Source organism: Pogona vitticeps, chromosome 2 (assembly GCF_051106095.1).
Source record: "Pogona vitticeps strain Pit_001003342236 chromosome 2, PviZW2.1, whole genome shotgun sequence".
Lineage (NCBI taxonomy): Eukaryota > Metazoa > Chordata > Lepidosauria > Squamata > Agamidae > Pogona > Pogona vitticeps.
In genome coordinates, this window is record NC_135784.1 from 117,381,376 (window position 1) to 117,397,475 (window position 16,100).

At 39.4% G+C, this 16,100-nt stretch overlaps 1 protein-coding gene across 8 annotated transcripts in view; it reads right to left on the reverse strand.

The window, feature by feature from the left end:
* The window catches only part of TENM2 (teneurin transmembrane protein 2), a 1,058,578-nt gene that overhangs the window by 850,789 nt on the left and 191,689 nt on the right, over positions 1–16,100 (reverse strand). For all 8 annotated transcript variants that reach the window (XM_078385828.1, XM_078385826.1, XM_078385824.1 and 5 more), the window contains exon 3: positions 6,351–6,656. In XM_078385828.1, the coding sequence (XP_078241954.1) occupies positions 6,351–6,576 (226 nt within the window). In that variant the 5' untranslated portion in view covers positions 6,577–6,656. The remainder of the gene's footprint in view (positions 1–6,350; positions 6,657–16,100) is intronic.

Here is a 16,100-nt window from a genome sequence, read left to right on the forward strand (position 1 = left end):
CTTATGATGTTTGTGGAATCACAACTTCTTGCAACTGAGTGTGAAATAGCAGTCACTGTTTTTGAAATGAGTAGAAAGGCTGTCCTTTGCCACTCTGGAATATGTCCATATTGTACATTTTCCCTGTACAGTATGAAGTACAGGAAAAATTAATAATATAAGACACAGAAAACATATAGGAACAACAATAAGTGTCTGCCAGTTCTCAAGAAGTAAGGGATAATTGAAAGTTGTAGCTGCTGAATGTAACATATTACATCAGGAGAAACTGATAATGAAGGAGCACCGTGCAGCTGTACTGTATTAAAGAATTTAGAGGAGAGGCAACATCCAGCAGTTAGGACGCACCTTAGTTTTCTCCAGTGGTTGTCAGAAGGCATGTGCTGACTAAATTCCTTGTGAATTCTTCACCAATGATGTAGAAGCCTGCAGCTGGCAGTATCCCTTCAAAAAAGATTTAATCTTTGTCACCTGTAGATTTTCCTGTTGCTACTAATAAATATTCTCTTCCTATTGCTTCTCTGAATTTAAAAAAAGGTGCTAGGTAAGAACAAGGTATTGTCCAAAATCTGCGAATCTGAGGATAATAATATGCAGTTGTGGACTGTGAGAACAACAACAAAGGGCTTACACTTACTTCCCTTGAAGGAACTAAGGCAACACTTTATGACTAAAGGGAACTTGGCCTCATGTTGTGGATGGATGGCTTGATAATACCTCAAAGATGCACTGGCTGAAGAGAGCTGGGACTGGGCACAAGCTTTTTATTTTGAAAGAAAGCCCCTTCTGTCAGCAAAACATTGTTGTGCCAGTTGATCTCAGAGAGGGATTTGTTGATATAACTGCTGTGCTATCTAGGATCAGCTGGCACAGATCTGAGAAAGGGTGGGAGCTGAGTTACTCCTGATCCAACCCTCCTTTAAGACAGAGACAGCCATAATGTAGAGCCATGTTAGGCCAGAATAAGAGGAATCCTAATGAATTTACAGCACCCCTTGGCTGAGAATAAGATGGATTAAATCCACATTGGAGCAGCCATCTTGGCCAGACAGGGCTGGATGGATGATTGCATGTAATACTGAGTATGAGTCATTATATCAAAGAAAAACCCAAATATGACAGAATGAGGTTCACCCATAATGAGCAGCCTGGATGCAGGCATACAGAATACCCTGGTTGATTAATTGTATTGCAGTATTTCCAATAAATATGTTTTGTGATCTCATTTAAAGTTCAAGTAACTCTGCTTCTTTATGGTTGGCAAAAGTCATCCATTGCCAACTTGGCACATGTGATTCTGCAATGCTTCTGTAAACTTGAAATAAAGCATATTTTAGCAGTGATAAAATGCACCTCTAAGAAGAGAAACCATAGTTCAGAATGTGAACTGATTCCACTTTAATTAAAATGGAGGTCTCTTCATGGAAATAATAGACCATGCTATATTTCTGCATCTACAGTTACCATTTCTAACCCTCTTCTGTCAAGACAAAAAACACACCACTTATGCACATATCACTTGAGGTAGGCATGCTAGAAAATTTGCGAAGGAGACTGTGATCCCAGCAACAATGTGAAGGATACATCCTTTCTATTTGTCCTTCTGCATCCTTGTCCTCCTCTCTCTTCCCTCATCACCTCATGCATATAGGCTGGGTTTAGGTACAGGTGAAGGATAAACAGACTGGGAGTTTTACTTAAAAATATGATGCACATGTTCAATTGTATACTACACGTTGTTTAATAATTTATCATTTTTAAACATTAAGACTTTGCTTAAAATGGTACATTATTTCACTTCACTAAGCTAATCCAATTAACAAATTACTTCTTCCTATCTATTTCCCAGTTAGCCCTCAAGAATATCTCAAAGGACTCCTGTCAAGGGCAAACAGGTAAGTATACAACATTATGCATCCCTCAAGATGTCTTGTCAGTTGTCTCTCCATAATGACTGACAGTTTGTCGAGAACAGCTGGCTTCAGCAGACAATCGAGCTTCAACACATTCTGCAGAATTGCTCTTAAAGTCTTCCCTTCCAAGACAAGAACATCTTCCAACCTGTAGTTTTAGGAAATCGTCTTCCTTGATTTCTACTTTTAGGCCCTGCTGATGATTAATCTCTCTCAAGTGCTTCTCACCTAACCTCAACTCCAAATTGACTCTCAGAATACAGTACTTTCCCTTTTTTCACTTTGGGCACAACCATCTAACCAATCACAATTCGACATCTAGGAAAGTTCCAGTCCATTGAGCCAAATCTCATCAGCATAAATGTATGCTGGTGGAAGCTGATGATGTCATCAGTTGGCACTGCTAAAATGTAGTATTAACTGAAAAGCTTCATATCCTTGTTTTAAGCTCCAAGGCTTCCTGAGGCTCCCTTTTGCCCTGGGAAAGCCTTTGAGAGCTTTATGTTTGGTGGTGGTGGAGGACAGCACTTTTAATTACAAAAAAATCACTGTGAGATCACCACTACCAGGATTGGGACCAACATGGCCTTCTATCTCTAGGACAATAAGATAAAATAAAATGTTACATGGTTTCTTGGGGGAAAATATTCTCAGAAATTTTGATTTAGCATTTATCATTCATTATTCAGTATTTTAAAATAAAACATAGCACTTTTTTATAATGACAAAAAAAAATTTGGGTCCTCAAGTGATGTAATTTGAAAAAAATGTGGTGTGGTAGGCAGCCCCAGCGGTGCCCCATAAAACATAGAAAAACTGTCCCAACACCGCCTAAAGGGCAGAAGAGAAATTTTGGAGGCTAATTTTTTTCCAAAGAAATTCAATTCTTTTTTGGGGGGTGGGGGGGACATGCAGGCACAAAAAAAATTGGAACCCTGGGGACACATCTATCTATGGGCCACATGTTGTCCATCCTGCAATAGACCAGGGAGATGTATTTAAAGCATGTCCCACTGTGCTCAGATTCAACAGGACTTTCCTGAGGTTATAAATTGAGTTTGTTGTTGTTTTGGCTCTTTTAATGTCCCCACACACAATTGTTTTAAGTCAAGACGCTCCATGAAGAGATATAACTTTCACAAATAATGCTATGCTGTGAAGTGCAAATACGTGTTTTGAGGCATAAGGCTTTTTACACAGAATTCAAAAATTAAAATAAAATTAATGTGTACACGCTGTATAATAAAAACCCCTAACAAAACTTCTCAAGAATTATATTTAGTGCCATTCATTTTAAATCAATGCTTATCTCTGAACCAGTTAATATTAATATGTTAAAGTGGGTGCAGAATCTAGGAAAAGAGATAACTATACAGTAGGAAAGATTATGGACAAAAAACATAAAATTCACAGCATGTCAAAATCTAAGAGAGAATTTGTATGAAATGTATTATCAGTGGTATACAACACCAAAAGACATAAAAAATATGGATAAGAGTTATATAGGTCTCTGCTGGAAGTGTCAGGAACTTGAAGACTCATACGACCGCATGTGGTGGGCTTGTAAAAAGGGAAAGGAATTCTCGAAAGACATTCATGCTGAAATGATGAAAATCCTGAAAGTTGAATGTGAGATAAAGCGAGAGACAATGCTTCTGGCAATACCACTAGAAAATCTGGAAAAGTCCACACAAGAATTGTTTAATTATATGTTAACAGCAGCCAGGGCAAAAATGGCTAAGAACTGGAAAACAGAAACATATCTATCATCAGCAAAGGATTGGAGAGGAAAAAAAATGTTAAAATACGCTACAATGGCTAAACTTACAAACTGTATAAAGAGAAGACCTGTCAAAGTATTTGAAAAAAAGTGGGAAAATTATTTTGATCATTTAAACAAATAGTGCAGAAATAATGCTGTAAAAATACTCGTAAATAGGAAAGCAGATGTTAAAAGAGTAAAAATGTGGACTAAGAATAAGATAGAACTTAGCATCAGTAGGACACATATTTCAAAAGGTCAAGGAAATCTAAAGCATAGAATAGTATGTTTAGTACAAAATGTGGAGTATAAGTTATGCATACAAATATCAGATGCTCTTGATATGCAAGTTTTGTACATAAACTCACTTCCGTTTTCATTATTTTTCTTTTTATATCTTAACAATTAAAAAATGACTAAAAATGCTTATTTTTAACACTGCAAGAATAAGTGTTCCATTTCACAATCTGGAAGCAGCACAAGAGAAAACCCTGTTTTATAGGCCCACCAAGTAGATCTCCAATGCTCAGAATTCAACTCCCAGATTTTTGGGACTCCAACTCCCAGAATATCCTAGTACTTCATGGGAGTCACAAGTCATAGTTCTCTTGGGTGAGGCCTCCATAGAATCTAGAAGGCAGTGGATGGCTCTCAACAAACAACTAGTTCCATAATCCATGACTCTCTGCTACTCCCAGCCATTTGCTTCTTGCTCAGAGGCAATGATGACTTTGAATTTTTGGCTGCAGATCTCAGAATTCTAATTGGGGGACTTTCACATTCTGGTAAATTCTGGGAGTTGCAGTTCAAAAGAATCCCATGACTAAAACAAATATAAATGTTTTTAAAATGATCATATCTAAAAGTGTTAGTTAGTAAGAGGGAAAGCAAGCACACTGAAGTATATTGCAAATAGCAAATATGATAATATAAATAAGCTACAACAGAGGTTTACTTGAAAAGAGGAAAAGGGACAAAGGTTTTAAAATCGAAGTACTCCAGAAAAATATTTTTAGTGCAGTATTGAAACTATGGAAACATGCGAGAATTTGTCTACTTCAGTAGCAACAATTCTATGGCTACAGCAGAAATATTATTAGAACCACTTAGCTGAATTACATGGAGTGCCTGGGAAACAGGTTTAAATACCTACTTAGCTGTAAAGCTTACAGGAATCCATACCCAAGCTAGTGGCTAAAATCCTGTGAAAAGTGACATAGCAAAAAGTTATGCCTGCATAAATGTGCAGGGACTCGTGCAAAGGGAGTAAACATGGAGCAATGTGATTGTGCAATTGTTTGTGCACTTCACAGCACTACTACTGCACTGCATGCATGTGGAACTGCTTCTTGAATATAACTTCTGCCTTGGCACAATTTACTGCTTGCACACCTTCAAATTATGCAGAATTTCAGCCACTGCCTAACAGTTTAAGCAATCTCATAGTGATACTGTGAACGCCTCGGAGGAAAAGCCACTCCAGGTTCCTTGCATACAATCCAGACATGTGTAATACTGGCATTTTAAAAAGTGGCTTTAAAGACATCAGGTGGATATACACAACTGAAATGGGATAAATTTAAAATATACATTGAACAAACATTATTTGTAGAAGTGGATTTTTATTACCTTGTAAGTGGGATTGATTTTGCTGGAAAGACAATCTTTCAAGAAATCCATTCTGGGCTAGGGAAAACATTAGAATTCATTTCTTTTGGATCCATTTTATAAGTTGTGACTGAATATTATTTTTTATGACTTAGATATTTGAGGAGTGCAGCACCAGGAGGTAAACAAACATGTTTTCTTCATGATGCTTGACATTATCATGTGGTAGTCAGATTGTCTAAAACTTTTTTGTGTCACAAATCTAGTTTATTCTGCTTGAATAATTTACAGGAAACCTGACATGGAATCCTCATGAACTGTCACTTAAAGAAACATAAACACTGTAAAGGAAACTGTAAAATTGCTTCTTTCAAGGGTTTTTTAATGAGATGCTCTGTTCAAATGTAACAGTTTTATTCTGCATGATTTTTATATATTCACGCAAGCACATAATCTCAAATTTAATATGGGCTTTTGAATCTATAAATCTCTAACAAATTACAACGAACATAAAAGTAATTAGATGAGTCCCCACCCTCTGTATTTTGTGAAATAAAAAGGCAACTGCAATGACAAAATGATGTCAAAGTATAAATCTCCACATTTAAATTCACTTGTACAGAAAAAATAGTTGAGAAATTACAAAGTACCTCATAAGCGATTATTATTATATGCTAATCACAATGTTTCGCTCATCTTTGCAGTACAGTTAGTTCCATGACAAATAAGTAGTGAAAATGTCTCCATTACACTTGTAATGAACCTTGGTGACATAATGGAAGGTTATAATACTTGAGTGAAGCCAGAAACATGATAATATGACAGCTGGTTAACACTAAGAATTATTAATGCTTCTGTGTTAAAAGGGTGGATGTGCATTTTTGAATATGACTGAAGCAAAGGGATTAACAAGTTGCCATCACAACGAAGCCTCAATTTTGTACTTGTATATGGGATCTCAGCTAAACCTATCTCCCTAAAGCAAGAACAAAATGTAGAGTGACTCCAAGAGCACTTAAATTACCACAATAAATACTGCTGGGGCAAAGCAGAGTCTTAAAACATACCTTGTCTTGGGAACTCATCTGATTCTCTGTGAACTAGGTCGGTAACCCGATTTCCATAGTGCATTCTGGCATCATGATCATAAGCTTTCAGTGTTTCACTTGAACTATAGGACTTCTGAGTAGGTACTCTGCAGTCCTCACTGTCCAGCGAAGAACTTGTATAACGACATTCTTTCCCGCACCTGCCTCTTGTCAAAGAGCGGTGCCGCCGATCTTTTATATCCATAGTTCTGGGTCAAGTTGAAAATTAATCTTTTTACCTCCACTGATGTAAAACGTCAAGGCTGAGACTGGTCACTTTACTATCTACAAAACAGAATAATAATGGTAAGAATGAAATGATTTAAATTTTGAAATGCTTTCATTAATTGTAGAAAAACTGAAGTGCAAAAAAAAAAAAAAAATCACAACAAATAGGAATTTTATACCTAAATGATTTTAACATGTAGTTAGGTAGCTGATGATAACAGAAATAAACAAAAACAAGTTGACGTAACCACTTGAGTTATATTTTCTTAATGCCACATTTTCTATTGAAGAACTTTAAAAGGAATGATGAAATTAACTGCAATCTTTTTTGTATACATATGCACAGTAATAACAACATGAAAATGCTTTGACACAAAAATATTAGCTTATTGAGCACCACAAATTTTCAACAGTACAAACAAAACCATATTGGAAACAATTTTAAATATTTCTTTTTAGCTACATGTGGATCTGAAATGAACAGCTTCAAATGAAATGTACATATCAGAATGCAACACACAATGAAGTTTGAGGAATGAAGCATTAAGAGTCATTTCTAACTTTAGTTCTCTACAAGCAAGTTTTAGAAAAACTATCAACATTTCCTTAGTCTTCCAAACATTTGTCTATCATCTTCATCTACTTTAACCTCTCCAAACCAATTTCAACTACATAAACCCAGTTTGCAATAGAAGTCTGTTGACTAAGCTTAAATATCTAGTTTGCATGTCCAGTACAATCATATCAAAATATGCATGACAATGAAATTCTAGTATGATTTTGCTATCCATAAGGTAGAGAATCTGAAACTCTGTGTTGATTATGGGTGCTTCGAGATGGAATGTTCCTACAGCACCCAATTAAAATGCATTGTGCAATTATTTCATCTTTTTCATTATCCTATTTCTCTAGTTAAAAAAAGATAGATGGGGGGAAAAAGGGAAACACTGGAGGGCTGCAAATTGAAAATAACATCTAGACTCCTTAAAAAACTGAGTTAAAGAGGCATTCTGAATATATAACAAAAATGTAATCCAAAAGCACCTTATATTTCTAAGAGACAGCTTAATAAGGTAACTGTTTTGATTACAGCGGAGCAGTAAGTGTTATGACACTGCAGCTATACTGACATCCTATGCCAGTGATCAGATACAAAGGACAACAGACCATCTGTTTTCCTAAAGATGAATGCTGCTTCCAAGATTCGGGGTTGCACAACAACCTCACTTAGCTTCCCTCACTTAGAAGGGCACATCAAACAGAGAAGTCTTCCAGAATATTCTGTGTTAAAGGGAAATGATAGGCCTATGAGGACAGTAAGCCTTTTGCCAATCTTCAATCACTGGGAAATGCATACTCTTGCCACCCAGTTTTAGTACAGTGGTGCCCCACATGCCGATGATAATCCGTTCCATAGAAATCGCTGTTTAGCGAAATCACCATCATGCGAAAACCGTTTCCCCATTGGAATGCACTGAAACCCGTTTAATGCGTTCCAATGGGGAAAATACATTGTCATCCTGCGAAGATCGCCCATAGGGAAGCCATTTTGCGAGCGCCAATCAGCTGTTAAAATGGCTGCCCTGTGAAGTATGGGTCCCGAAAACACAGGGAAGCCATTTTGCGAAGCCACCGATCAGCTGTAAAAATCATTGTCTTGCAAAAAAACGGTCCGCGAAGCACGGACCAAATCATCGTCCAGCGAAAATTGGCCATTGGAATCACTGTTTTGCGAATCGCTATAGCGATCACAAAACCTCATCGTCACGCGGATTCATCATTTTACAAGGTCGTCGTCTAGCGAGGTACCACTGTACCTTGGAATCCTCTCAGTACATCATCAAAGCTCCGAAATATATGGCAACAAGCCTAAAGACTGGTGTTAGCCACACAATGTTCAGAGGTATAGCCTTCACAGTCAAGACTCTAATTGAAAGGATTAAGAGCTAGGTATCATCTGTCATCATTACTCTTTAAAGTTTAGATATCTAGAACAACCTGCTTGAAGATTTTTACATGTATAGCACTGCGAATTCTTACAACTATAACAGATTAATTTCTGAAAATATGAAAATTACTTACACATTCAGGGAGAAAAAACCAAGGAGCAACAGAAACCAAACAAGCCCGGTGGGAAGAGAACACAATATTCCTTTCTTTCTTAAATTAGCAGAAGGCTTTAAATACTGTTACATGAAAGTTGTAAAAACTACCTGCCTACATACATTTGACTAAATACATGTGAATAACTTTTGACGCTGGAGACTTGTTTCAGGTTTTCAAGCCTAAATGTCACAGGTTGGAAATGTATACAGTATTCCAAATGTATACAATATTCCAAAGATTTCTGGCTGGGGGACACAGAGAATACCTGTGTAATATGAACTTGGAAAGTTGGAACCTAAAAATTAAAAATTATATTGCATTACATTTAGAATTCCTATGTCCAATTAGGAAAGCCTATCATTTTTATTGTCAAGGTAAATTTGGATTTTGTTATCTCTGCTGCCTCATTTACTGAACAGTATAACAGCTCCACATCAAATTATCATAACTATGATGTCCTATCTTTAAAAACCTTTAAAAAGGACTGGGATGTAGATTGATCTTTTCCAGTCCTCTGTCCGTGGTTGAGTTTTCCAAACTTGCTGGCATATTGAATGTAGCACCTTAACAGTGTCATATTTTAAGATTTTAAATAGTTCAACTGGAATGCCATCACCTCCACTGGCCTTGTTGTTAGCCAAGCTTTCTAAGGACCACTTGACTTCACTCTCCAGGATGTCTGGCTCTAGGTCAGCAACTACATTGTCTAGGTTGTCCAGGATAGCCAAATCTTTCTGATATAATTCCTCTTCATTAAAAAGGGGATTGAAAATAAAACAGATACATTATAATGCCATTGTACAAAACACTGGTAAGGCTGAACCTGGAGTATTTTGTACAGTTCTGGTCACCGTCCTCAAAAAAGATATAGTGGAACTAGAAAAGGTGCAGGAGAAAGCGACTAAAATGATGACTGGGCTGGGGTACCTCCCTTATGAGGAAAGGCTATGGTGTTTGGGGCTCTTTAGTCTAGAGAAAAGGTGTCTGAGGGGGGACATGACTTAGACATATGAAATTATGCAGGAGATGGATAAAGTAGATAGAGGGAAGTTCTTTGCCCTCTCACACAATACCAGTACCAGGGACATCAACTCTAATTAAGTGTTGGGAGAATGAGAACAAAATAATTTGTTTCTTTACCTAGAATGTTGTTAGTCCATGGAACTCCTTGCCACAGGATGTGGTGATGACATCTAGCTTAGCTGCCTTTAAAACGGGATTGGACAGATTCCTGGAGAAAAAGTCTGTTGCAGGTTACAAGCCATGATGGGGATGTATAATTTCTAGGTTTAAAAGGAAGGCACCTCCAAATGCTAGATTTAGGGGAGTAGTATCGGGAGACAGGTATCTAGTGATTTCGTGTGCTCCCATAGGCATCTGGTGGGGCCACTATGAGATACAGGAAGCTGGACTAGATGGGCCCTTGGCCTGATCCAGCAGGGCTCTTCTTATGTTATTATTTCCATCTTTATTTCAAATATCTATCACCTCTTCAGTTCTCCTGTTTTACAACAAGTCTATGTGTAGTAAGTCATGCTGAGAAGACTTTTCATCATGTCCCACAAAAGAAAAGATTATTATCCAGCAGTTTAGTGCTGAACCATTTCTACACTTCTCCTCTACAAAGGTGGGCAGTGACTATGTCTCCATTTATTTATTTTTGTTTATTTAAAATATTTTACTCGCCCTTTCTCTGAAAAGAGGACCCAAAGCAACTTTCAACATTAAAAAAGACATTATCTGAAAGCTAAAAACAGTAAGTTATATAATTTTTAAAAAAAATATTAAGTGTCATATTTAAAATGTTAGATGTAAACAATACTAAAACGGATTTTGAAAACAAAAAGACAAACCATCCCATTAAAAAAAAAAAACCTTAGATAGCTAGTCCATGACATTTACAGGGCCTGAAATTATCTGCCTATCTTACCTCCATATTTACCCCAGCCTGTAACATGATCAGAAACATGTATCGGACTTGAGAAACTTAAAAGCACATGACAGAACTGATTTGAGAGCTCTGCGCAAGAAAAGTATCAATGTAATTTTGAAGCATTAGCATCAATTCCTGGACCATCACCATGGCCTCAGCTACACCCTGACGTTACTTCCTCTCCTCCTGAGACTTGACACAGAGCGCCCTTGGTTCTTCAAGCTGTTATTGTGGACATGAAACTAAGGTCACACTTCCAGGAAAAGATTCTGGCCAAGAGAGGTGATTAGTAGCTTACATGTAAACTCTAGCAAAGATCAAAATCCTCTTGCCTAGGTACACTGGTGTAATGCTAAGAGCACAACTTTGAGAGGCGAATTGCCTCACGTCAGGAAACTGCAGTAAATGTTATTTGTTGTAAGAGGATTTTGGTTCAAGTCTCAAAGACGTAAATTTAAGATATCAATACCATCGTATGATAGGTAAAAGCTATATAACAATAAATTGCAATTATGTAAGAAAATAACTGCTAGAACTCAAAACTAGCTTTATATGACTTTGCTACATAGTTTCCTATATAACACAGATGAAGTTTTGCTTGAAAAAGCATGCACGGGTCTCGCACGGTTGGTTTGCTTTCTGCTTTGCTCCTCCTTACAACATATAACTGTGTCAGATCATACCTATGGTGGGAAGGAACATTTGAATGACTTTTGTGGAGTGCAAATGTCATCATGTGATTTTCATATGCATTGGGTTACACTTAAATGGGATGCTTCTGGATTGTAGGTTTTTTCACATCTTTTATTATTTGAAAATGTTAATGCTTTTGTCACATGGGGCAAAAATCTCCCCATTCCCCAAATGCCTTGGGTTTATGGTATGTCCCCAAATAGCGTTGTTCTCAATGACATTCAGCCCTTAGTTTCATAGGACATGGCAGCTGATGGCAGTCATCTGCAGCTTAGCACTCTTAAAAGTAGGGGTTGGGGAAAGAGGGAACCAAGAGAGGAAAAAAGGCTTAACTACCTCATCCAATCTTTCTATCAGCACATCTGTTCTCAAATCTGTAACTCTATTCCAAACGCAGAAGCCTTTGCACTCCCCTGAACTTCCCTGAACTCTCCGTTAAAAAAGCTGGGCAAAAAATATTCAGTCCAGCACTAGTTTTGCCAGTATGAAAGCAAATAAAGCCTCATTTCCCGTTGTTAACCTATTACTATTGGCAAGCAAAAGCTACATTTTCGGTTGGCTGAATGAACAGTAAAGACCAATTAAAAACAGAGCCAAGTATTTAGGTCTTGCATCCTTATAGACAGTGCAATAAAAAAGCAAAAATGAAGTGCATTCTGTTGCCAAATTGCCTCCATTTTGTCCCCATTTTAAATTTGTCTTTCAGCTTCATGTTGTCTGCTTGGCAAGGACTGGTAGCCAGGAACAAAGTGTTTGGCTCATAAGTTTCGGAAACCGTAGCCTAGACACCATCTTCTGATGAAATGGAAAAGAGGGCATCCGAAAGTGTAAATGCTCTGGGCTGTGGGAAACTTTGAAATGCACAGAACTCTTTCTCTTGTACACCTGAGCAGTTCATACTTATTAATGGACAAGACTGATAATCCTGAGCCATTTTATGATCTTTCCTTAGCACCAAAGGCACTCAGGCAGCACTTACAGTGGTGCCTCGACTTACGAATGTCCCGACATACAACCATTTTGAGTTACGACCAGCTCTGGCCACAAAAGTTTGCTTCTACCTGCGGCCAGAGCTTCCAGTTATGAACAGAAAAAGGCAGGGGGAAAAGGCGGGGAATTCAAATTGGTAACTGTTGGTAGGCGAAGCGGCTGCTTCTTTGTAGCTCTTTCGCCCCAACAGCTAGAGTAAGTGCGATCAGAGGAGGCTTCGGACTGTCTGGTAAGATAAGGTGCTGCTTCCTGCTTTTTAAAAACTGTTCTGGGTGGGTTTTGCAGTGTGGTTTTGGGCTGGGTGGTGGGATTATGCTTCTATGCTGTGATGGGTCTTGTGGGGTTTGTTTTCTTTTTGGTCTTTTTTCCCCATTTCTGATGGGTCTTGTGGGGTTTGTTTGCTTTCTGATGTCCCCCCCCCATTTCTGATAGGTCTTGCAAGGTCTGTTTACTTTTGGGTTTTTTCCCCATTTCCGATGGGTCTTGCGGGATTTGTTTGCTTTTTGCTTTCCTTTTTTTGCATTTCCAACGGGTCTTGCAGAGTTTGCTTTCTGCTTTGCTTTTTTTGCATTTCCGATGGGTCTTGCACGTTTTTTTTGCTTTCCGCTTTGGCTTTTTTGCATTTCCGAAGGGTCTTGTACAGTTTGTTTGCTTTCTGCTTTGCTTTTTTGCATTTCTGAAGGGTCTTGCATGGTTTGTTTGCTTTTCTTCCCCCCCCCTTCAGTCGGAATGCATTGTGTTTCCGATGGGTCTTGCAATGTTTTTTTTTTTGGGTGTGTGTGTGTGTGTGATTTTTTTTTTCTTTGGCCGGAACGGATTAATTGCATTCCAATGCATTCCTATGGAAAATGATGCTTTGATTTACGACCATTTTGAGTTATGACCGGAGTTCCGGAACCAATTAAATTCGTAAGTTGAGGCACCACTATACTACTCCCTTTCCAGAAAGCAGCCTTACATCAGAAAACAATCTACATTTCGCCTAAACTATCCCAGGGAACCAGCCCAATTCAGAGGAGCCCAGGGTTAATTCAAGAGGACCTGGGCCCTTTTAGAAGGGACCATAGGTTCCACTGTGCCAAGAGATGGAGAGATCCACTATGGATTCAAAGTTGATCTACAGCCAGTCTGAGAACACCAGCATTTGAGGATACAAGCAGAGATGGTAGCGTACAAAAAAAGAGGAATTTGTCATGAGTAATGTGTGACTGTGAAATAAGACCCCCTTGAATCATTCCACAAGTCCAATTTTCTAACAAGTCTCTAACCCTAACCCCATCCCTGATGCTTGACTATTGTTCCTGAAACAGCAGGACATGTTTTTTGGAGGAGGTTCGGGGATCAGATAGTTCTGGTTCTGTATACAGTTCTTGTATTTATTTATTTGTTTGTTTGTTTGATTGATTTTTACCCCACCTTTCTAGACTATGTGTACTCAGGACGGCTCACAATAAAATTATTCATAAGACAATTAAAACCATGAATGACAATATTAGTATTGATCAAGATGGAAAATAGAACAAAAGACTAAGTAAAAGTAAGAGTCAAGTATTGACAGGAGGGAAGTCCTGCCTAATGAGCCAAGTCTTTAATTGGCTCTTAAAAACACCCAGCAGGGGTGCCAGGCAGATCTCTGATGGCAAGCTGTTCCAAAGCTGAGGTGCCACTGCCGAGAAGGCTCGATTTCTTGTTCTTTCTTTCCGGGCCTCTCTTGGCATTAGCCCCCTCAGCCATCTTTCCTGGCAATAGCGAGTGACTCGAGTAGATCTAGGTGGGAGAAGGCATTCTGCCAGGTATTGAGGTCCTAAACCGTTTCGGGTTTTATATGTCATCATTAACACTGCAAGGCAGTCAGAGTGGGAGAGATATGTTGTTTTTTTTCTCATTCCACTAAGTAATCTGGCTGCTGCATTCTGCACCATTTGAAGCTTCCGCATCAATCTCAAAGGTAGCCCCACATAGAGCGCATTACAGTGGTCTAATCTCGAGATTAGAAGCGCGTGGATCAGAGCGGTGAGGGCCCTTCCATCAAGATAGGGATACAGCTGGGCAATCCACCACAGATGGTAATAGGCGGAACAGATCACTGATGCCACCTGGGTTTCCATGGTGAGCGCCGGATCCAGATGTACTCCTAAACTGCGAACTTTACTCTTTGCAGCAAGAGTCACCCCCCCCCGAAGGAGAGGGAGTTTCCCAAGCCGCCAATGGAGGGGCCACCCACCCTCAGGACCTCTGTCTTCTCTGGGTTCAGCCTCAACCCATTCTCCTGCATCCATTGCAGTACAGCCTTCAGACAACACTGATGAGACAGAATGGCATCCACTGAGGTAGGTGAAAAGGAGATGTAGCATACTGATGGCACGAGGCCCCACACCCCCTGATGACCTCACCCAGCTGCCTCATATAGGTATTAAACAGTATTGGGGAGATTATCGAGCCCTGCGAAACCCTGCAATTGAGACTCCATGGCAGTGGTGTCGAACTGTGGCCCTCCAGATGTTCTTGGCCTTCAACTCCCAGAAATCCTGGCCAGCAGAGGTGGTGGTGAAGGCTTCTGGGAGTTGAAGTCCAAGAACATCTGGAGGGCCACAGTTCGACACCACTGCTCCATGGGGCCGAGACACTCTCCCCAAGCTGTACTCTCTGCCGTTTCTGTGCCATGGCATGGCCTGAAGCCTGACTGGAACGGATCCAGAGTATTGGTTTCATCCAAAAAAGCCTGAAGCTGATCAGCCACCACCCTCTCCACCACTTTGCTGAGGAAGGAAACATTGGCGACGGGCCTATAATTGTCAATATCGACCACCAGCAAGTTTGGTTTCTTCCTGATGGGCCTAATGAGTGTCTCCTTGAGGGTAAGGGGGACCTTGCCCTCCTGGAGAGACCCATTAATTATTGCTGTGGCCCATTCAGTTGTTATAGGCCTGGCTGCTTCGATTAGCCAGGCTGGGCAAGGGTCAAGAGAGGAGGTGGTGCCCCGACAGTGATCAAGTGCTTTGCACACCATATCTGGCATCACAGGCTGAAAGAAACCAAGTCTCACCGGGCAAGACAGAGTGCTGAACATCTCTGCTCGATCCACTGTATTTAAAAAATGAGAGAGGTCCCGGTGGATGGCCTCCATTTTAGATTTTAAAAATGCTGCAAATTGGTCATGTATGCACCCATCACCCTGGAACTTAGTAACTGAAAGGAATTTATGCTTTAAATACCTGTTACCTGTGCCAAGAAGATGCAGCCAAAACATGGCTATTATGGAATGTTTACCTTTCTTTCCATAATGTGATAGCATACTAATCCCATGACACACTGTCATCACATTGTGAGTTTCCCCTCCTACACTCTACATTACTGACTGCTACTGAAAATTGTATGATGTCATGATGTTAACTGCTGTTATACATTATGGGAAAAGTAGAAAACTCATTATATGCATATCTTATTCAGCAGCATTCCTCTTTTCTATGAGAGTTCAAAATAAATGTGTTATATGGCTGGAATCTGGGTAGATCACTGCCAGTTTTTCAATCATCTATGCTGTATCGTGCTTGTGCCGGTACAAATGCACTTCCAATAATAGGTGTTCAAGTGTGAGGCTCCTTGGTGTATGCATCCTTTCCCTTAATAGTGCTGAATGAACAGGAAATTACAGAACGCCTTTTTGTTTCTGCTTTGAGTCCTGAGAAACCAGTCAAAGTCCTTGCTCAAGACATAGCTCAACAGAGATGAGAAAGATGCTTCCAGGCCAGTAAACAAACACGAACGCACATTTCTTT